This window comes from Canis aureus, chromosome 15 (genome assembly GCF_053574225.1).
Source record: "Canis aureus isolate CA01 chromosome 15, VMU_Caureus_v.1.0, whole genome shotgun sequence".
Classification (NCBI taxonomy): Eukaryota; Metazoa; Chordata; class Mammalia; order Carnivora; family Canidae; genus Canis; species Canis aureus.
In genome coordinates, this window is record NC_135625.1 from 60,079,943 (window position 1) to 60,103,235 (window position 23,293).

The window sequence follows — 23,293 nt, forward strand, 5'->3', positions numbered from 1 at the left end:
TTATTTTTTTATTTTATTTATTTTTTATTCATATTTTTAATTTAGGTTTTTGACCACTGAAGTGTTGGGAATATAATGCTAAATATGGCAGATGAGAGGATTCAGTTATTTTTTTAAAGATATTATTCACAAGAGACCAAGAGAGAGGCAGAGACACAGGCAGAGGGAGAAGCAGACTCCGTGCAGGGAGCCAGATGTGGGACTCGATTCTGGACCCCCAGTATCACGCCCTGGGCCAAAAGCAGACGCTCAACCACTGAGCCACCCAGGAGTCCCAAGGATTCAGTTCTTAAGGAACCTAGAGTTTAGGAAGGGGAGACAGACAGTGAGATTTACTAAGTGCCCTGAAGGAAGTAACGGGTGATGTGCTAGAGAGAGGCGGGTACTGATCTTTTGGGTGGGTGGGACCTGAACAAGTGGGAGGAACCAGTTGTGTGAGGGTCTAAGGGGAAGGGAGAGTGCTTCGGGGACAGGGAACAGTGAGAACCAAGGTCTAGGTTGGGACCAGGGTCACTGAGGAACACAAAGTCCAGTGGGGTTCTAGCAGGTGAGGCGATGGGGACTAGATGAGGTTGGTAGGTCATAGCCACAGGTTTAGGTTTTATGTCAAGTGAGAAGCCTCTGGCAGGCTCTGAACAGGGCTTCCTGATCCTTGGGTTCCCAGGCCCCCACTGGTTCTCCTCAGGTGTCAATGGACACAGTGACAGCAAGGTTGATGCACCGTGAACAGGTCCTCCCACTCCACTGCCAGCTCAGCAGTCGGGCCCGGTGCAGCGGTGCGGAGACACTTCTCTGTTTTGTGTTCACTCACGTGGGTAAGAGTAAGCGCGCTCAGCTCAGCTGAAAATAGGGCAGATCTTTAAAAGGCCATCTCTTTCCTGTACTTTTTAGGTCTAAGTTTTGTTGTCTCCTTCCCGCCAACAAAGCGTTTTACTCATGTGTACTCACTGCAACTGTGAACTCAGGTAGGATAATCCCGCTAGCTCTTTTCCTTAGAAACCTTTCAGAGTTGCTTGATTTGAATTAAAGGTAACTTTAAAAACCGCAGTCTTTTTTAAACTCAGCCAGTGTGGTCTCCACATACTGGATCCTCCTTTTCATATTTGAGCTGATGCGGGAGTCGTCTCCAGCCTTCTCTCCAGGTGACGACCTCCATCCTGTCACATTTGACTTGAAGCACCAGAGTTTGGGGTGCCAGCCCCGAGCAGTCGCAAGTCCAGATACCACTTTTGGCTCCCCCCCAAAACCTTACAGCTTACTGCTGACTGGAAGCCTTATTGAGAACATACACAGAGGGATTCCTGGGTGGCACAGCGGTTTAGCGCCTGCCTTTGGCCCAGGGCGCGATCCTGGAGACCCGGGATCGAATCCCACATCGGGCTCCCGGTGCATGGAGCCTGCTTCTCCCTCTGCCTGTGTCTCTGCCTCTCTCTCTCTCTCTGTGACTATCATGAATAAATAAATAAAATCTTTAAAAAAAAAAAAAAAAAAAAAAAGAACATACACAGAGACTCAACCTGTTTTGTACATTATATGTATTATATACTTAGTTCTCTTAAAGCCAGAGAACAATTCGTAAGGAACAGGAAATACATCTACAGGACTGTACTACATTTATCAAAAACAGTCATGTATAAGTGGACCGGCACAGCTCAAACCCATGGTCGAGGGTCCGCTGTACAGCTTATGGGAAAATAAAGTGGGAGAGGGCCCCAAAAAGATGTTAAGTATATTTGATTGACGGTTATATATAGTCGAATAGAGAACACTCTGGGCTTACATGGGCCTGGTACTGTGGTAAACACTTTGCATGTGTTAATTCTAATTAAGTGTACATTCTTCCCACTTTTTTATTTTAAAGATTGTATTTGACAGCACAAGCAGAGGGAGAGGGAGAAGCAGGCTCCCTGCTCTGCAGGGAGCCTGATTTGGGGCTTGATCCCAGGACCCCGGGATCATGACCTGAGCTGAAGGCAGGTGCTTAACCAACTGAGCCCCCCAGGCGCCCCTCTTCCCCTTCGATAGATAAGGATGCTGAGCTGTAGATGGATGACTTGCCCAACCAAGTCATACAGGTAGGGTTGAGGTTCAGAGCTGATCTGGTTGGCTGGCTCTGGGCAAGTCAGATTATCCGAGTCCGTACAGCGTATGTAAACCTCTGATCATGACCTACTCACAAATAATTTTACATTTTGACCTAGAGTCCATGCCTTTGTGTATGTATATAATCCAAAAGTTTCATGAAACAGTATTTAGCTGTGATACACACTGATACTTTCTCTTACTCTGGTCTACTTACAAAATGCCTGAGACGGATTCTACTACCCACTAATAGGACTCAACCTGCAGTTTGAAAATCTGGCACAGTGCTTAAAGAATCCAGGCTCTGGAGTCTGACTTGCTGGATCTGACTCATTGCTTTACCATTTACTTGGTGGGACTTCTCGGGCAGATTACTTACTTGATCTCTTCAACTTCCTGATTTGTAAAAGGGATTAGATTAAATGCATTATTAGCCTGTAAAGCCCTCAGAACCACACCTGCTACGAAGGAAATACTCTCTAAATGGAAGCAACCGTTACTTCGTTGCTAGACCACTTAGAAGCTAAGTTTATAGTGACCCTTGAATCTGTGGCTGATTTTTACGGAAAAGCCCCAGACTAAGCACGTGAACATACTCCAGCAGATGCAGTGCTGCCCGTCTCCACTGCCAAACAACACACTTAGAATGTCTCGTGCTCCAGTAAATAAATGCTAGGTGTGGCCTGACAGATGGCGAGCAGAGCCCTACCCTCTCAAATGGAAAGGCAGGTGGTGAAGAAATTACCCATGGCAACAGAGCTCAAACCTCACATTTTAACACTTAAAACTTTGTTTCCTATGGAACCTTGAGTGCAAATAACAGGGGAGGCACGATATAAGGAACACCTGGTTGTGTGCGTGTTCCAGGAAGGTACAGAAGTCATCGTGGCTCTGCTTGCCCCCAGGACTGTTCTGTGGAAGAGGGTGACCTGGTTGCCCACTGCCACCACCTCGGAAGCGTCAGTGGGACCAGTGTAGGTAGCGGAGGACACCAGAGCAGCCTGGGCTGGAACGCACCTGCCTCAGCAGCTAGGCCCTTGCCTTTTGTCACTTACCTGCGCAGGGGCGAGTGGAGAATGCCTGGCACCACATTCGTTTCCAGCTATGGACTCAGTGCCATGGAGTCAACTCATTTCTATCCATATTTTGTTATAGCCACTACAACCATAACAATTATAAATAGGTATATTTCATATACACTTTGCTTATGTATGGTAAATCCATAGCGCATACAACTGATGTTGAAAACAGCAGTCCTGAGTCTTGGCTACATGAGCTAGGAAGTCATCCCTGGGGATTCCCAGTCAGTGACTGACAGTGAGGGGACTTGGACCAGAATGTCCTTAAGGATTCCTTCTGCACACACATTTTATGAGCCTAGGACTGTAGAACCCAGGGAGCAGATTTTATCACAGCTCCTGACAAAATTTCAGAATAAATAATGTGCTGTCCTGAAGACTTTTCTGTCCTTCCTGTTCTTGGACGTATGGTTTCCAGATGAAGTTTTAAAATGATTTACTCCTGGGGCGCCTGGGTGGCTCAGTGGTTGAGCATCTGCCTTTGGTTCAGGGTATGATCCCGGAGTCCCGGGATCGAGTCCCACATCAGGCTCCCTGGAGGGAGCCTGCTTCTCCCTCTGCCTGTGTCTGCCTGTCTCTCATGAATGAAAATAAATAAAATAGGGGTTTACTCCTCTTCTAGAAACTGCCCGGTTATCTGACATAGCTTGAAGTTATTCTAGGGCTCTTTCAAACTTCAGAAATCACACAGACACAACTCATTGGGATAACTAGCATTTTTAAAAAAGTGTAAAATACAAGTGCACAGTTTCAAATATTTACGTCTGTGAACATTCTGTGTTCCTACAGCAAATGTATTAGAAATTGTGTCAAAAAAGCGTGGAAAGATACAATTTTAAGGGTAACTTCAGACAAGACTCCTTCAGTGACTCAATTAGGGCAAACACTTGAGCTGAGCCCCCTGCAGGGGTGCAGTCAGGTCACAGCAGGAGAGAGAATTTGAAGGGCGTCACCAACACTGGAAAGAAGGCTGTCCCCACCACAGGAGTGCATACAACATAGCAGGCTCTCATCTCGACAACTTAAAAGAATATTTAAAAAAAAAATTTTTTTTTTCCATACAAGTAACTTCTACCCAAAAAGCAGTAAGTGACATATATGAAACAGATTTCTCGTCTCCACATTGCCTGGAAGAACTGTCAGGATCCTGACTACTGACACTGTTGAATGTGATGGTGCTAGAAGAAGAATCTTAATAAAGCCTTCTCCATGCAGTCAATCTTTATTATAGCAGTATTCGCATATTCACATCAAGTACATAGAACTTTTTGCCTTTTATATAATACAGAGTTTTTAAATAACTTTACACAGAAATAAATCTCTTCAATCTGAATTTCAGCTATCTTTTTTTAATTCTCCATGCTTTCTATCCAAACTGAACAATATTTTCCATTGTACAAATTTACATGAGAAAAACTCCAAAGTACAAATGAAGGGACCTGAGCAGGAAAGAACCAAAGTATCAAGAAGTGGGTAGGGGGAGGAATTAAGGGGAAAAAAAAAAAAAGATTCAAGCAAACATTGAGGGTTAAGAAAGGGACAACAGGGAGACATCATCCATTTGACTGAAAATAAATGTCTTTTTTTTATGAATTGAAAAATAAGCTTTAAAAATAGTTACTCCATTGTAATTTTTGCAAAGCAGGTATAAAGAGGTCTGTGGACAATTTAAAAGTCCCCATTTTTTTTTCACTGGGCACACCCCAGACTCCATGAGAATCTTTTCAATGCTCGAGTGGAACTGAAGTGAACTAAACCCAAACCTTTGGCAGCGAGAGAGAGAGAGGAATGTATATATGTGAATTGCCATTAGGTTTGGAGTGGGAAACCAGGAGACATTAATTCACTGTGGTTAAAACATGAAGGATTTCCCTTTCCTCTCCCTTACAGAAGAATTGTCCTCAAACCAAGAAGTAAATGAAAATGGGGGGAGGGTGTTTTCCTTTTTTCTTGGTTTAAACCAAAGAGCAATCCTAAGTACTGAACTAGAATTCAAAGGGACCTATATTGAGGAATGGTCAGATTTGAGCCCCTGATCAGCTGTGGGCTCCTAAGGCGGCAACCGCTGAGTGAGGAAGGGTCCGAGTGTACAACCAACAGAGGAGATCACCACAAAAACGTATCACTGTGATAAGAGTCCTTGAAATCAGGCAGGATCATGAAGGCCAAGTCAAGACCATAATCTGTGGCACGGCCAAAGGAAGAACAAGAGGACCCATTGAATTCATTTCCAGATGAAGGAGGGAAAGGGTACAGCGCACGCGCGCGCACACACCCACACGTGGACAGACATGCACGCACGCACACTCCCGTATGTAAACTAATGTAACATGAAGATAAATAAGACATAAAGTTTAGCCACTCATGTTGGTAATTAACAAGAATAAAAAGGGATTCTATGTTTACATAGCTGGTTTTAATCAGCTATGGAACATACACAAATGTATTAGGAAGGAATGTTCGTTTTTTAAACTGTTCACAGCTTAGATAAAAAGCACACTTATTGCACTCTTACATTTATTTCAGGTAATTATAGTTTATTTCCCACCATCACATCAGTTCTTCCCTAGCCCCAGACTTACTCCCACACCCCCCACCCCAGCCCATTTTGGTCCACTTTCTCTACATTTGTGCCTACTCTGTAAGCTTTGCTGTTTATGCTAATCTGAAGTTTATTCCACCAAGATACATGTGGGTTAAAAAAGGCTTAACACACAAATGCAACACAGAATAATTTTCAACACAAAGCTGGTACTAATAAGCAACTTAGAACCCCCATCCACAACGCACCACTGTAAATGAAGCCCTTCCCCTGCTGCATCTCTTCAGCCAACTTCCTGCCCAATTCCCTACAGCCTGTGACGAGAGCCAGCTGCTCGGGAGTGCTGGACAAGACGCTCAGCCTGCCGGAGAGGCAGATGGTTTGCACAAATCTTGTTTTTGATACTAACACAAATAAACATTTCAGTTGTTTGCCAAGAGTACTTCAATCTACAAAATTCTTAGAAAACAAACTCATCACACACACACACACACACACACACACACACACACACCCCAGATACATTGGCTGTGTCCTCATGCATAACTGGTTACATCACTGTAATTAGTCAAAACAGAATTTTGTTAAATAAAATTATACATTTTAATAAAATTAAACATTTTAATAAAACTAATTTAGTAATTACTAAAACTAAACAGTTGGGTAAAGTGAGTCAAAGGGTAAAAAAAAATTAAATAAAAAAGGATTAAAATATTAACAGCTTGAGAGTTGTGGATGTTGAAATAAAAGATCTACTTAATCACTTTGAGGTGAGGATGAACCATCCCTGTGCACGTTGAGGCAGTGTTATCTTAAATATTTTAAGACTTCATGTTTCTGTCCTCGTCTACCTTAAAAATCCCGATAGAAACTGTTAATTACCCTTTCTGCCACTGGCAAAATTTAGAACTAAATTTCAGTTTCAATGTCTTTGCTTGAAGAGAAGTGAAAATAAGTTATCTGAAAAGATATGAGCCTAGGAGAACTAAGACAAAACAAAGCTTACTCTCTAGTGTGCTGATGAAACAAAAACCTTACCAGTATTTTCAATTTTACCAGACCTAGCAATACTGGCCACTTCATTCTCCCCTGGCCAATATACAAATCAGGCAGAGATGCTACTGCACTCCTTGGGTGCTCAACAACCTATGGCCATCAGTAATACAACTTAGTAAAACATCCGGGAACTTGCTGGACAGTGCACTACCTTTACCTGGGGATGGCAAGAAATGCAAGGTACAAAAAGCACACCATGATGTGTGTCTAATTCACGCCCACCAGCCATGTCATTAACTATTCCAATGCCCCCCTGAAAAGGGGTCCCCCCACCCACCTGGTTCCTACAGCACCCTGAACACCAGCAGGACCGTTCCACATAATTTGCAAACATGTCCTGGGAGGCAAGTTTACATTTTAAAATCTGAAAAATCACTGTTTGGGTTGGCAGCAGTACTCTGGAAACTGATAAATTCAATTCCTGTCCTCTATGTTAGCTTCCTCCTTCTTACGCTTGAGAAGTGTTTGCTGCCCAACATATAGCACTTCTGACGCCCAAACTACACCAATTCCTTAAAATGTCTGTCCAACATTTCTGTTATATAAAAGTTCCATGCTTTGAAGAACCTATGGAGTAGAAAAAGTTTCTCTAGAAATGTCACTGAACTATAATTTTCAACCTAGTTGCTCTATGTGATAAATATATCTGACTCTACTAGGGATTATGTGCTTTAAAAAAATAATTTTGTTCACTGAAAATTTACCTGTGTTTTCTCATTTTTTAAATGATTTTGGCTATAAACCCTTTAGTGCATGTCTCTGCAGTCTAAATTGCGCTCTAAAAAATATTAACACAGCTGAGTTGGACTAGAGTGGCTGCTCTCTTCACAAATCACTGATTTCTGCTAAAATTTTAGCTTTTTTTTTTAATTTTTTATTGCATCGTGAAGGCACAGTAAAGATCATTTGGCAAATTGTCAAGGTATTTTTCTAGAGCCTCACCTACACCATGTCAATGTATGACCTGTAAGCTATTTGCTGTTTATACTCAGTAAACTTTCCATGTATGGTTACTTTTTTTTTTTTTTTTTAATAGCCTATTGGTTGAAATCTGCTAGTCCCAAGGTACTGATTTTCTAGTGCTAAAACTGCCAACCTTAGACAAAGAAGAGAATCATGGGGAATCATCTATCTTTTTAGCTGGGCAGTCTCTCAATAGAAGTATCTGTGCATGTGATGAAGTTGTGGCTAACTCATCATGAAGATGTATTATCTTGCCAAGCCTACTGAAAATTAAAATTGTACCACTGTTAGTGAACTGTTACTGTAACTACTTAATTTCATGCAACTGACTTAAGGTGAAGATTCTGAAACATACCCCGAAACAGATGCTGGCACCACTTGCAACAACATTCAGAAACTCAGAGCTCCATTTTTCAGTTATTACTGCCGAAACGCACAATGCCCTTTAGGACCGAATGAGAGTGATCAAATAACAAGGACACGCCAAAGTTAAAATCTTAAATCATCTTCATGTTCTAGAGCTCCTGACTTTTCATATTTTAAAATAAATAACTATTCATTACCTCATCCTGAGGAGGTAGTTTTTTGAAGAGGTCACCCGAACCCTGCAGTGTGCTTCAAGCTGACGCCAGATGGGGTGGACCCTAGGCTGGGGAGAGGTGCCTGGGGGGTCCTGTGCAGCACTCCCAGCTGACTGGAGGAGAGCCTTGTGTGCTCAGAGAGCTGGAACTGCACCAAAGGAGAATTGAGGAAATATTTACAGTTTCCAGTGGACACTGCTCAAGTCTCCATCACCTCTTTATAACTATGTCATGCTCTTTCTCTTCTAACAGCAACAAAAATATAGTATGTATGTATCATACGGCATTTTATCTCCTAGGATGCCCCAGCGTATCCTACAAGATCGTAAGTGCAACCAGGGACTGGATGTTCAGGAACCAGAATTTGACAGATAGAATCTTCTTTAAAGGTGCAGTGAAGTACAGATGATCACACCGGATTTTCTATTCACAAATCCCTTTTATAAACTACTTTTTGGTCAATGTTATTTCAGCGGCAAAAGTCTAGACCCTAGACTCTAGTTTGATGACAAAAAAGTCCATCAGGAATACTACATATTCTGAAACAATCTTCTGTGTTTGCTCTCAAATTCTTCAGAAGGCTTCACCTCTTCTTACCCAAAATAAAATACACCATAGAAGGCACTGCAGCCACTTTACGGAAAAGACAGGCAACTACAATCTTTCAGGACAGTCAGTGATGCAGCCACACTCTATCTATACAAATGACTCATAAAGTGCTTTGCACAAACAAGGAGTTCTTCCTTGTATCTTCTTAGGAGCTCAACAAGTCTATCTGTAGTCTAAACATCAAAAAAATAAGAGGAAACCCCTTTATCATGTCATTTGTAAACTAGAGAAAAAACTACTTGATGGAAAAAAGGGGATAAGAAATACTAAAATTTTATTTTTATTTTTTAAGGGCTCTATAAAAATCTCCCAAGAATACCCTGAGCCTGGCTTCTGGCTGGACACAGCTTCATTTGAGACCAAGTCTGTTCCCTGCTTTCAAGGGAGAGCAATCTCTTCTAAAGAGGATGGAAGAAAACAACGTGTCACCTTTCCAATGCTATGCTCCCCTCCGTCATCCTCTACCCCTGCCTGTGCTGGCCTCTGCCCCTTGGGTGGGGGTGGAGGTGTCCTGCAGCCAAGCGGCCAGCTGCTCCCCAGGACACGCTGCTTTTCAAACCGAGCTCTCTCCAATCTTGGTAAAGGGAACAAAACCACCAGTTTAAAAGCATGTATGGGGACATATGTAAAAAGATGCTTTTAAAAGAGAAGCAGCATTATGCACACAAGATGCTCTTCCAATCAGCATGAATCTTCGCAATTTCTGAATTGTCTCTGCTCATGTAGGACTTAAGAACACACTGCTTTTCAAACTCTAACGACTTTAGGATGTTTTCCATTTTACTAGGATAATCTTTCACAAGCCTGTAGAATTTTCAGTAGGCTTTCCTCTGGATACAGTTATTTTAGCAAAAAGCATCGAACAGCAGTGAGCTTAATGGCTAAAAGATAGTGGGCTCAGTTACAATTTGAGATTTTTAAAAAACAACTTCTAATTCCCTGATTTATTTTATAGGTTCTGTCTAGTATCTTTAAGGTCCTTGGCTACATTGCTTGGTTGGGGTAAGTACATTTGATTTGATTTACATTCCTAAATCCTCGCAAGAGATTCTATAGACTCATGATGAGGGAGGTATTTGTCATTAATTTGCCATTAATACATCCAGAGTCACTTTCTTTGTGACTACTGCAATTTATGCCACCCTTTAGTAAAGGCCAATGAAGCTATAACTGGGTTCTAATTTCCACTTATGCAAAGAAAAAGAATGACGTTTTTAATACCTGCACAGCAGCTCTTTCTATAAAAACAACTGATGTTAGGTTCTAAACACCCTTCCTCAGACCCAATACACTAAAATTGCGCTATTCTAAAAAATAAAAATAAAAATAAAATTGCACTATTCTCTACCCGGGGAACTCAGCTGCCACATTACTCAACCTTTTGAAGACCAGGCTTGGGGGAAAAAGGAAGAAGGAGAATGAATGGAGACACCACCATTTTTATTTTAGGTTGCATATTCTAGATAAAAGACTGGAAAGAGGATGGAGGATGTAGTGTAGGAGTAAGTTGGAGGAAAACATGAGATATTAGCAAAGATGTTAGTGTGGATCCAGCAAGTACCATTAATTTAAAAATTATAAATATCTGTCATTATGCTAAGACTCCCCATATTTAGGTAGAGAATAGGATAATGATCTTTCTTTAAAAGTTGTTTATATAACAAAAATACAATTTTCCAGGATATATAATTCTGGTGGGAAGTATTATTTTATTCCAATTCAATTAAATCTGAAAATTATTTTCTTTTTAATAAAAATATAATAGAGAAACTCAGAAATTAAAACTTGTACCTTACATTTAAATTACATAAATGTCTCACACATTCAAAACTGTTATCAAGCAGTTTTGTAGGCTTTTAATTGGATACCGCCATGGCATTTTGTGCCCTGGACAAAGTAGCCACATAAGTACTTGATGACTGGAAGAGCTTAGGAGGAAGATATTAACTGTATTTTCCTGAGAACTTGCTACATTGTGGAGGGCAAAAAAAAAATCCCCAACACTTGTCTTCATTGCTGGACCCAGTGAGAAGAGAAGGCAATGTGTGCCAGCACTTTCCAGCCTGCGTGGTTATAGGCAGACACCCTCAGTGAGCAAGGAAACCAAGGCCAGAAACCCAGTGGGTCAGGAAAAAGATGCAGCATTCCCTTTGCCCCTACACCAAAACGTGATCCCCCCCCCCTCGCCTCTCATTCTCCATTTAAATACAAGAGCTTCACTTGATAAAAATTTGTCAAAGACCGGACATGCACCACACAGAAAGGCCATGCTGCATTTTTGTTCCATCCCTCAGAAATGAACCGGTGGTGACTAGGGGGAAAGAGCTCCACGACAAAATCCCAGGACAGGAAAGAGAACGATGCTTGGCGATTGCAGCTGCCCTGTCAGGTGACCAGCCACACACTCATCTGGCGGTTAGAAGGGCAGAGCTGACGGGCAGGCTCTCCACAGCCAATCTCCCAAGCTGTAGCAGCAGTTTCTTTCCATCATGCCTGACCATCAAAAGGTCAGAACTCAGGCTCTCCTCTTCCTTCCTGGGAGTGGGCAGACTTGTATGCACGTGGTATTTGTGTTGAAGAAGAAACACTGGCAGCAGAGAATTCTGGTTCCTAAAACATTCTTCCCTCTTTTGTTGGATGGGAAATTCCATTCTGTTCCACACCAGCTTATGCATTGAAAATTCTGTATCTTTAAAAAAAGATTTGAGGAACAGAACTGTGTTTTGATGTTAACAAATTGTACGAACACAAGACTTAAGAAATAAGAGTAGTTGTTGCCATGATGGTGTGGCTACTTGAAGGCTGCAAATTCTCCTGTAGAGGGAGGACAAGAGCTAATTTTAAAAAAGTTATCTCAAATAACCAAGAGATCTAGAAAAGCCTCACTGAAACCTCACTGAAAGGGGACTCGCTAACTATTACAAAGCTAGCAACATCATCACTGATTTAAAAGCAAAAATGGCCGAAATCCATAAAAGAAGATAATTTATAGTATATAGACTATGCTTCAGTTTTGCCAATTAAATATTGAGTCTACAGGTAATTTCCCATTTGGATTTGACATGCTATGGTTCTAATCAAGCTGAAAAACCATTCCAATGAACAAAATTTCTCAGATATGGATTGTAAAATAGTAAGGTTGATTTGTTGAAGACTTTCCCCCAATTATCAACTCATTTCCATTATTATAATGATGCAAGTCCAAGCAGTCACTGACACCAACACAGGATTTCATCTAGGAGTGACCTGTCCACTCTCTGACTGCCAACTGGCTACTACAGGACACTGGTATGTCCTCCCCCAACAACAACAGATTGCTAATGATTGGCTGACTGAACCCCCAGATCACAGGCTGATAATATTAGCAACCATCTGAGTACCTGTTATACGCCAGGTGCCTCACTGAATGCTTTATATTTGCATCTAAGCCTCATAATCACTATAAGGCAAGTGCTATTACTTCTCTAAACTTACAAAGGAGCAAGCGTGGGTTTAGAATGGTGGAGTAATTTGCCTGATATCTCACAGCTAGAAAATGGCACTGTTATGATGCAAGTCTGGGGGTGGGGGTGGTCTTAACAATGAATATACCCTGAAATAATTTTCAATAATAATTTATTTTCCCACTCTGAGTATTAATACTAATTGGATTGCAGATGGTGATACTATCTCTTTTCTATTTAAGGATTCCTTTCACCAAGCAAGTAACCACAGTATTGTGAGTCAAAAGATCAAGGAAGGATAAAAGAATCATTACCTCATATTTATTTATTTATTTTTTTTTAAGATTTTATTTATTTATTCATGAGAGACACACACACACACAGAGAGAGAGAGAGAGGGAGGCACAGACATAGGCAGAGGGAGAAGCAGGCTCCATGCAGGGAGCCCGATGTGGGACTCGATCCCAGGTCTCCAGGATCACACCCTGGGCAGAAGGTGGCGCTAAACCACTGAGCCACTGGGGCTGCCCCATTACCTCATATTTAAAGTTAAGACTAGGGAGGAAGTATGGCATTGATTAAAAAAAAAAAAAAAAGCCAAGTCACTAAGACCACAGAGAGCCAAGTATGAAGAATATAACCACAGAAGACTATTTTGTGAACAGAGACTAGAAATCTATAAACATTCACACTACCTTTGCTTATGGTTTAAGTACACTGTGGCTTGAAGGTTGCTATTTTTTCTAGTATTTTCATATATTTCTTTAAGGTAATTTTCAACATTCTAATTAGTAGTCACTGTATCCTGCAGAATCTGAATCTCATTAAAGGAAGTCAATGTGAAAATAGGATTTACTTGCAAATCTTTATTTTTTAAAAAAAATCTTCCAGTTTTTAAAATATGGCTAGACTTTAATCTATTAAGTGAGAATATCAAAAGTGATAAAATTCTATGTCAGATCTTATATACCACATTAAAAAATAACTTTAAAAAATCATGTGCTTCCAATTATGATAATTAGACATCCCACTTTGAACAGTGTTCTACTCTACAAACTTAAAAGGTTAGCCTTTAAAAAAAAAAAAATCACAAAACAGTCTCCCAAAGTACAAACTCGTACCAACAAACTCCAAATCAGATACTAATAAAGCAAACACTGAAGACCATCTTACCATTGTCTACTGCTTCTAACGGAATGCAGTTATTATTTCATAAGCAGACTTTAGATCCAGGAATAAAAAAAGACAAAAAGAACTCAAGAGTTTATGGATCAATAAAATAAAACTCTTTCTATATATGTCCTGAAATCACGGAGAAATTTAAGGAAAGATGGGCATAACAGGCAATGGATCTGCTTTTGGGGAAAAAGGCATACTCCTTCTTGCATATCCAGAAATCTCTATCATTCCACTTCCTATCCTATTTTATTTGAGGTAAGAATTACTTGAAGTGAAATATCCAGGATACTACATGACTTTTTGAAAATTTTGGTATGTTAATTATTGCCTGAAAAATCAGAGGCCAAAATGAAAAAAAAAATTTTTTTTTAACCTTTCTGGTTGAGAATAACCTAAGTTCTGTTTTCCATTTGACTTTATTTAAGATTAAGGTAGAGAACATTTGGGAAGGCCCTGTGATTTAGAATAACTCAAATATTAAGATTCGTTTATTTGAAATCTAAGGATTTTACTAACTAGTTTTAAGATATTACATAATTACCTTTTATTCCTGAATTGAATGTATTTCAGTGGCTATTATACATGTAATTTGCTATATACTTCTTCAAGATAAAATATGCTGTGAAAAATCAATTTGCACAGAAATCGATCACTGTTTTAGATGTAGGGGGGCATTCATTTGAAACCAGAGTAATTCTCATTCTTTCTTTGTGGTGACCTTTTACGAAGTTTCAAAAATATGACAAACATTCTGGCTCAGACACACTGGACTTCTTAAATTTTAAGAGAAATTACCACAGGAGCGATGAAATATGGAGTAAAATAAAAAGTACTCTAGAAATGCTTAATAATTCTCAATCTAATAGGACTGTAACTGACAGTGTTTTAGTCTGAAGTACCCATTTCATAATATTAAAAAAAAAAAGCAGCTCATTTCCTTAAATTGAGGGACTCACTTGAGAGAGGCCATTTAAGCTGGTGTGTTAGTCACTATTTAAAGAGAATGATTTTAACTAATGCTTAGAATGTAAATGGCTAATACAACATTTAATACCTGAAAATAACCTAAAGCATTTATGTGCTGTGATCCCTAAACTACTTAAAATCAAGAAGAAAAATCTTAGTTCCCGTCACTGACCAGTAAAACTTCTAAACTATAAAACAAATTTTACAAAAAAGGGTGCCTGCTGAAAAAGGAAATCAACTTTAATAAAAAAATCTGTGGGCTGAGGTTTTAGGAATAAAAGCAATCAGTCATAAGAGAATGAACGTCTTTCTGTTTCAATTACGTAGTCAGAAAGGTTAACTCTACATATGGTTAGGAAAATGATATTTTTATTTGGAGAATATATCTAAAATGCAGTATAAAACAAACAACAGAAACGGAGACTACCGTATGTCTAGAATATGCTCCCTACTTCTCTGCATCCATGTTACTTAATGAACATCTTGCCCTACCAGACTGCTCATGTCCTTCCACCAACACTCCTAGTGAGCTCAGTTTGGAAAGAAAACTGCTAGGTGGCCCTTTGAAGGCCACTGAAACTTGCAAGGTGGCATAAAGGAATTTCTGAGCTGTTCTAAGATTCTAAGAGCCCAGCAATGCCTTCTGCAAAGGAGACTGAAAAGAGTCAAATGCAGAGAGTGGGGGGTTGGCAGTGGTCCGTGTGGGGAATTGTAGGGGCAGAAAAAAGGAGTGAGCAAAGAAAGGACAATACGAGTGAAGCAAGTATACTGAGGAACTATAGAAAGAGTTCGATCAGTAAAAAGATCCTTTGACTCTTGTGCCTTAGAATGTCCAAACCTTTGTGCATTCCAGTGACCAATGTAAAAACTTTGTTAGCTACATGCTTGCTATTCAATTCGTAATGGACAAAACTCTATTTAGTAATTACTATCATATCTTTAATATCACTAGAGGATTTAGAAATCCTGCACTAATTTAGAATCTTTTTTCCAACAGGTTCCATTCTTTCATGCCTTTCTCTTTCTTATTTTTGAAAACACGAGAGAGGTTCTTTTCCACTACTCTTGCCTAATTGAAAGGCATGAATCAATTTTGAGCAACATGAATGGCATTACTTATTTCAAACTACCCAAATGAGAGGCAAAAGGTATGCCATGCTTCTTCTCACTGACTAGTTTTCCTGTATGAAATCTCATCCATTCAAATTAATAAAGTATTTTAAAAACTTATTTGTGATATTTAAAAACTAAATTATCACTAAAGTCTTCCCAATTTTCTTATTGGCTTCAAAGGATGATATTAAACACAGATGTTGTCTATGTGCCTGTATAGCCCCGAACCACCAGTTATATTTAAAAATCACCACAGTTCTAAATTAAATAAATGAAAATGTATTTAAGTGGCTGGCTTTTGGTGCTGACTCTGAAGTAGACATGATAATTTCTTTGGTAAGATGACAGTGATACTGCTCCTTTCACTTTTGATTCCCAGTAAGATTCTGGCTCATAGTAAGAGTATACTGACTGCCACAGTACAGTCATTTTCTACACAAGAAAAGGTAAATATTAGCACTAATAAATACTTCACACAGTAGGCTACATAGGCTACAGAAAAAAAAAAAAAAGAATAGCATTCATTCATAAGAACCCTGCTGGGCAAAGAATATAAGGAGCACAAGAATTTTATGACACATGGATAAGGTGATTGTTAAAACAGGTATCATGAGAGGTATGTACAATCTAAAGTAATAATAATTTTTAAGAAGTCCACTACTTGGTTGTTTGGTAACTAAAGGTATCTAAACAAACAAACCCCAAACTTCTCACAGAATTCTATGAAGCTTTTCTGGGGGAGGAGGAAACAATGCATCTGTAAAGAAATTCAACTTCTATGTGTATAAGACATCCTTAATGTATGGGAAAATATTATTTAAAAAGAACTCCAATTTTTAACATTCGTCACTAAAAATCCAAAGTTCAAGCATATTACTCATGTCAAATATGTCATTCCTAAGCAATATCTTTGGTTACCTGCACTCGTAATTTGTAAAAAGAAATTCAGTCTACTGCTTTGAGGAATAAAGGACATCCATATTTTCCAAATTATAATAAAAAGTTATAGAAAATAATATTAAGAATAAAAATAACTTATTCAACTCTCATAAGTTTTTAATTAGATCTGTTTGGATTGCCTTGCCTAACACAGGCTAATCTACTGTCACCGTCCACCTGCAAATCCATGCACAGGAGTGGTGCTGTTCTTGGGACTCCCTTGGACATGTGATAGCCAACAACAAAAGGTGCATGAGAAAAGTTTAAATGAAGTTTAATAATTAGAATAAGCCCATAAACAGATGTGGAACAGGAAGTAAAGCCTCTGAAAGAGGTACTACAAATGTTCAGCCATGTCTTGTGCATTTTATAAAATGCTTGGATGCTGAAAATCCAATGCTAAATTTACATTTTAGATTTGGAAATAATGATACCTAGTCTTTAAAAACCTATTCATTCTTTGGCTCATCGTTTTTAAAAAAGATCTTATTCAATTTAGCAAATATATAAACAAACATATTTTTATTCCATGGTCCCTATGCCCTATACTCGCACACTCTAATTTGTTTCAGTGGACAGGAAACGCACCGTATCCCCCTGCCTGGATGGGTGTTTTTGGAGAAGCGCAAGCATAGAGACTAAAATCCTCTGTTTGGAAGCCAGCCCGATTCAAGGAGGGTTCTGATGCACTGCGGTGAATTTTTGGCAATGAGCGGGCCAGCAGCTCAATAGAGGCGAGAATCTAAAAAAGGAAAAGGAAAAAAAGAAAAAAGGTAGAATGAAAATCTAGGTGTTATTAATCTTTAAAATCCCCATCATACTTTACAAGAAAGCACCTGAAATCTTACATTGTTTTTGGTTTATCCTAAATGCCTGAAAAAATACTTAAGAAACTGGTATTTTTCCTTACAAAGAAAAGAGAACGACCAAACTCCTATAATTTTAATCTTGTAAAATGAATGGGGAAAATAACCTATAGTTAGCTTTTATTTACATTTTAGATCATTTGCCAGCCTTGGAACAGTAAATAATAATAAGTTTTTTTTTTTTTTAAAGATTTTTTATTTATTTATTCATAGAGACACAGCTAGAGAGAGAGGCAGAGACACAGGCAGAGGGAGCAGCAGGCACCATGCAGGGAGCCCGACGTGGGACTCGATCCTGGGTCTCCAGGATCACGCCCTGGGCTGCAGGCGGCGCTAAACCGCTGCGCCACGGGGGCTGCCCTGAGTTTTAAACCGATTATATACCTATTTCTCCCAGACCGCAGTCCCTTTTGGGAAGATGAAGCATCAATCAGTAAAGCAGTGGGTGACTTCACAAACACAATCATCAGAGCAACTCATTCTTTAAGAAACTTAATAATGGGGGAATGTCTTCCACAACATAATTAAAAGTAGGACCTGATGACCCACACTGCTAGTGGCATAGGAGTGAGAAGTGACAGGTGACAATCCAAGAGTGGAAAAGACAGGCAAACGACAAATAGACACCAACACACAAAACGTAGAAACTCCACATAGTTTAAGGTACAGAGAAACGGGTTATGACTCTTGAAGGCAGACAGTAAAATGGATGTTCATAATCATGAGACATACGTGTAGGCTTGGCACAATGCCTGGCATATAGTAAGAACTCAATAAAACTTTAGCAGCCATTACTATTATTATGTTTCTGAGCTACCAAAACTTTTTAAAAAGTTAAACTGTAATCTGTATGATTAGTATAAGGCAAAGAAGCAATGTTACAAAACATCTTCAATTACAAGCATAACACACAAATAAAAATTCAAATAATACAGAAAAAGTATAAGTCCTACCTTCCAGGGGTAACCACTGTTAAAGAGTCTATACTTTCTTCTGGACCTTTCCTATGCATAAACATGCACATATGAAAACAGAGCCCATCCCCACCCTCACCACCATCCAAGTGGTATCATACTACACATATTTTTCTGTGTTGCTTTTCTTTCCCCTCGCTAACTTCCATGCCATCTAGAGAGCTACCTTGATCTCTATGTCTTTAATTTTTCCTATTATGGTAAGCATTCTTGTATGTATCTGAGCACTTGTGGAAGCAGGTTCTGTAGTATACGTTTTTAAGAGTGGAATTACCAGAGCAAAATGTATGTATATTTGGAGTTTATGAATTGTACCAAGTCCTTTGAAGAGACCAAACCAATTTACAATCCCAACAATACTGTTAAAAAATTTATAAGGAGGGCCCGGCCCTTCTTACTTCCCAACACGGTTCCCAATGCTGGATACTGCCAATCTGAGAGAGAAAATCAAAACGTGTTTCACTGTTACTCTGCATTTTATTGACTGTCTCAGAACTTTTAACATCCTAAGCTCATTCACCATTTGTATTTCTGTGTGAATCACCAGTTCATATGCTTTGCTCATTTTCTGTTATCTTTTTTACTTATTGATTTGTAGGAGGCATTTACATAATACCAGTATTTATGCTTTGTTATACATGCTATAATTATTTTTTGTGTTTACTTTTCAATAGTATTTTTATTACACAGAATTTTAAAAACTTTTAAGGTGGTCAGACTTGCTGATCTTTCCTTTATCATTTCTGGATTTTCGCTTCTTGCTTATTATTATTAGGAAAGCCTTTCCTACCTGAAGGTCAATAAAAATGACTTCTTATAGTTATGTTTTTCACATATATAAATCTTTAGCCATCTGAAATTTGTGTTTCTGTGTAGTGTGAAAAGAGATCTTGTAATGAAAAGTTAAAAATAATACTTAAAACGAGCATCCTCAGCAATCTGAAAAATTCAGATATCCATTTCATTTTCAGATACCACACAAAGAATTTATATTTAGAAGTATAAACATTTTGTCCCCTTTAATACCACTTAAAAAGAAGGACTATAAGGGCTGCCTGGCTGGCTCAGTTGATAGGGTGTGCAACTCTTATCTTGGGGTTGTAAGTTTGAGCCCAAATCCGGGTGTAGAGATTACTTAAAAAAATAAAATCTTAAAATAAAAAAGTGGGCCTGTGGATATAATTTACATTATTAATATACATCAAGCATGTTAAACAGGAAACTCTAGTACCTGGACTATGAAAACAGAATGTGATACCAGGGTCCTGCTGATATTGGCCAACAACACTGGTCCTTTTACTTTGATAGTTTTAAACAACCAGCAGTTTTCTGGGTTGAAAAAAAAAAAAAAAAAAAACTCTTCCTCGAAGAAATAGTAACTTAGAATTCTAATATGTAAAACATGTATCTACCCACTCTGAGATAGCCCCTTAGAGACTTGTTAAAACACAAATTCAATCTTTAATGTGTTAGATGGGAATAACAGATTCATGTATTCCTGTAACAGTGACTTTTGTCTTAGGAGATTCAGCTAGGAGTGGGTATTTAAAAGCATAATAAGGTTCAAGAAAGACCAACTCAGTAATTATGGTAGCTAGTAATTACAGAGTCAGTCCTACCCCTCTGAAAATTGTACTGATTTATCAAGACTTGTTTATACAGCGCTATCAGAACTTCCTGAGCATCACAAAAAACTGAATTTATATTACAATATCTTCCATATCGAAACTTTCTCAGCTTCTTCATGTACTTAGTTGCAGTTTGTGAGGCTTATTAAAGATTGTTAACGTAAGGGCTTTAGCCTTATGCCATGAAAAGATAAAAAGCGATGGTAATTTTCCAAGAATCAGAGAAAGGCAGACAGTGCCAATAGGTGGCACTTTTTGCCCTATTTGAAAATGCTCCTCCAACAGACTCAGTGTTTTTTTTTTTTTTTTTTCAGACTCAGTATTAAAGGGAAGCTGGGAATGTTTTACCACCAGGAGGAACTGAAGCAGCAGTTCTCAAAGTGTAATATGTAGAAAAACTATGTTCATAATAACAGCAAGGTATTATTGCCTTTTTACTGTCATTATTTTGCAAGTGTAAGTGGAGTTTTCAGAGGCTACATCATGCAAAATATTGCAACATCACAAATGCAGAGAATCCAGATGTCTTTTTTTTGCAGAGATTTGCAAAAAAGGTAAAACGATGCCATTCTTTTCATTAATTCTGTTGTCTGGGAAAATACAGTTGTTTTACAAAAGTGTTATTTAACATGTAATGGTTTTATTATGTTTAATTAAACTTATAAATATTTTTAAAACTTAGTTTCAATTTCTAAAATGGCAATTATTACTTATATAAACAAAAGTTCTTTGGGGGTTTTCAATAATTTTTAAGTGTGTAAATGGATTGTGAGACCAAAAAAGTCTGAGAACTGCTAGACAAAATCAAAGTCTTTCTTAATATTTTGTACTGAGATTCCAAATTTCTAGACGTACCACCATTCAAATTCATAAAATCATCTTTATGTGATTACTTATCTGCTGCCTGCACATAATCACATGGAATCCAAATTCACAAAATACAAACTGTATGCTCTAGAAACTATTTAAAAATCTACATCTGAGTATTAGCCTATCCTCTTAGGTAACATAAAGCTTCTTACTTGGGGAAAGAGTGGCCTCTCATCTCTTTTCTTTTTTAGGCACTCTGCCATCAATCTCTTCATGGCTTTTGGACAGTTACTCCGTACCTTACTGAGATCTGGAGAAAGATATCCTCGTCCCACCATAAAAATTATCTGGGCAAGGGAAAAAAAAACAATAAATCATACAACCTTGTTGATGAACTGAAAAATACATAAACATAGAAAATTCAACAAGCAGCGCATTTTTGTGTACTCTTCTGCATGTACACTGTACTTCAATAAAAAGAAACACAATGCATCCCAAAATCATAAATCATATTGTGGGCTGTAAGCTGAAATCTTCAGGACCTCTAGACTACTGTAAAGTTCTTATTGCTCTCCAGGCTTCCAGTCTGTCCTTATCCATTTCCCACTGCCAGGGTAATCAGATTGGACTGTGCCTCTATTTTACTTAAAGTAATTTATTGAGTATTTATTGAGTACTTGTTGGGCATCACAAGTCCTCTCTATATATATGTAGCAAGAACCAAAAAAGCTAAGCTTTTTAGCAGTTGTTTTGGCAACAAATTCGTTTGTTGAGGAAATGTTAGAAATGGGGCATGTAGTAATGTAGGTCTGAGAATCAGAGCCTCCTCCGAAGAAAAAGAAGATAAACCACCTTGGGAATTAAGTTTTCTCTTTAATAAAGTAAAAAGTCTTGTCTTCCCTAGGTGCAGAGATGAACACTGTTTCTGATTTAATTTTCTCATTTTTGCCTGTTTTGAGAACGGACAGAAACAGACATCAGGCGTCTTGGGACTCTGTGAAGAGAGGGGATTTTGATCTTAGAGGGAACAGGTCATACAGGCACAGACTAGAGGGTAGGTGGAGAGAGCCTGTAAGAAATCCTGTTACACACACACACACACACACACACACACACAAGAAATCCTGTTACATACAGGGCAGAGTTTATAAACTTTAGAAACAGTCAAGTCTGATACCCTAACTTTATATTATTTCCTGTTTGGTGCAAACTTTTAACTATAAGCTGATTTGCCCAAGAGCCACTAAAGTGGAGGTATATATCCTCCTTTCCCATCTCCCCTCTATAACTGCCCTTTTCCTACTTTATAAAAGGCACACCTTTTTTACCCAACATAAAATTTAACTATAGTACACATTGTTCCAAGAGGTAAAACTGCTGGGTACCAAGCGGACACTTAACGGATACTGGTATTTTACTAGGCTCTAATGAATGGGTAACAAATCCCTTTGCAAGACAGCCGGTTTCCAATTCTTTGCTTGCAGCAAGATTAATTGAATTGTCAGCTAATTATAAAATTTACTGACAAATTATTATGTAATTTTGGGTACATTGTAGAAGTGAGTTCAAATAACTGAGTGATATACTTTATAGTAAAGAATTAATCTTGCCCAGAGGGAGGGCTGGCTTTTGCCTTTGGCTCCTGGGAAGTAATCCCTATACGTCTGGAATGCCCTGCCTGATAAGAGTCCTTTTGTTTACCTGGAGGCCTTTGGCTATGCTGGATGGTCTATGCCATAAATGTGATTTATAGAAGGGACATTGAGCTTGACCTCCAGAGGGGCTAAAAACTAAGGTCAGCCACAGAGGTGGTCAACCATATTTACCTGACCCCGAGCCCTGGTGATAACTCTGGACTTTCAAGTTTCTGTGTTTGGCAATACTCTACACGTTGTCACACAATGCTGCCAGAAGAATTCAGATGCTGTCCACAATTACGTTGAGAGAAGAACACTAGGACCTACACACATGGAATGTTCTTCAATTCTGTCCTATGTGCCTCTTCCCTTGACTGTTATAATAAACAGTAACTTTAAGTACTAACAACTTGGAGGGAGTTCTGAGACTTACTGAATGGCTGAATCTGAGTATGGTCTTGGGGACCACTGAACTGTGCATGTGGGTACAACAAACGCCTGACTTTCTCATCTTTGTATCTAATTGAACAGGAGTTTTCAGTGCTTACTTCCTTAAAAATAAAACAAGGAAAGGAACTGATGCTAAGTCCTACCTCACTTTAGCAAAACCCTATTTACCCACAAATATATAAATGAACTGATGAGAAAAACCCATGTTGTTCATTAAGAAATATTTTCTTTTTTAAAAAATTTGTAAATGTAACTATTTTTTTTTAAAGATTTTATTTATTTATTCATGAGAGACAGAGAGAGGGAGACAGAGACACAGGCAGAGGGAGAAGCAAGCTCCCTGTTGGGGAGCCCGATGCAGGACTCGATCCTGGGA

At 38.8% G+C, this 23,293-nt stretch overlaps 1 protein-coding gene and 1 long non-coding RNA gene across 11 annotated transcripts in view; one reads left to right on the plus strand and one right to left on the minus strand.

Moving 5' to 3' along the window:
• Positions 1-8,829: 8,829 nt before the first annotated feature.
• On the plus strand, positions 8,830-21,258 carry LOC144284958 (uncharacterized). 6 transcript variants are annotated; one of them, XR_013353343.1, is made up of 5 exons: positions 12,942-13,789; positions 15,498-15,648; positions 16,707-17,325; positions 20,335-20,440; positions 21,082-21,258. It is a non-coding gene; the product is annotated as an uncharacterized LOC144284958 (long non-coding RNA). The 6 variants fall into 6 exon arrangements; XR_013353342.1 differs by having other exon boundaries at positions 15,498-17,325; XR_013353344.1 differs by lacking the exon at positions 16,707-17,325 and having other exon boundaries at positions 13,281-13,789.
• Positions 11,557-23,293, minus strand: part of BRAF (B-Raf proto-oncogene, serine/threonine kinase) — a 171,764-nt gene continuing 160,027 nt past the window's right edge. For 3 of the 5 annotated variants that reach the window (XM_077850159.1, XM_077850161.1, XM_077850165.1), the window contains 4 exons: positions 21,043-21,177; positions 18,372-18,422; positions 17,141-17,294; positions 11,557-11,726 (listed from right to left, as the gene is read on the minus strand). In XM_077850159.1, coding sequence (XP_077706285.1) covers positions 11,704-11,726; positions 17,141-17,294; positions 18,372-18,422; positions 21,043-21,177 — 363 coding nt within the window. In that variant the 3' untranslated portion in view covers positions 11,557-11,703. The remainder of the gene's footprint in view (positions 11,727-17,140; positions 17,295-18,371; positions 18,423-21,042; positions 21,178-23,293) is intronic. The other 2 variants (XM_077850166.1, XM_077850160.1) reach the window with 1 other exon arrangement.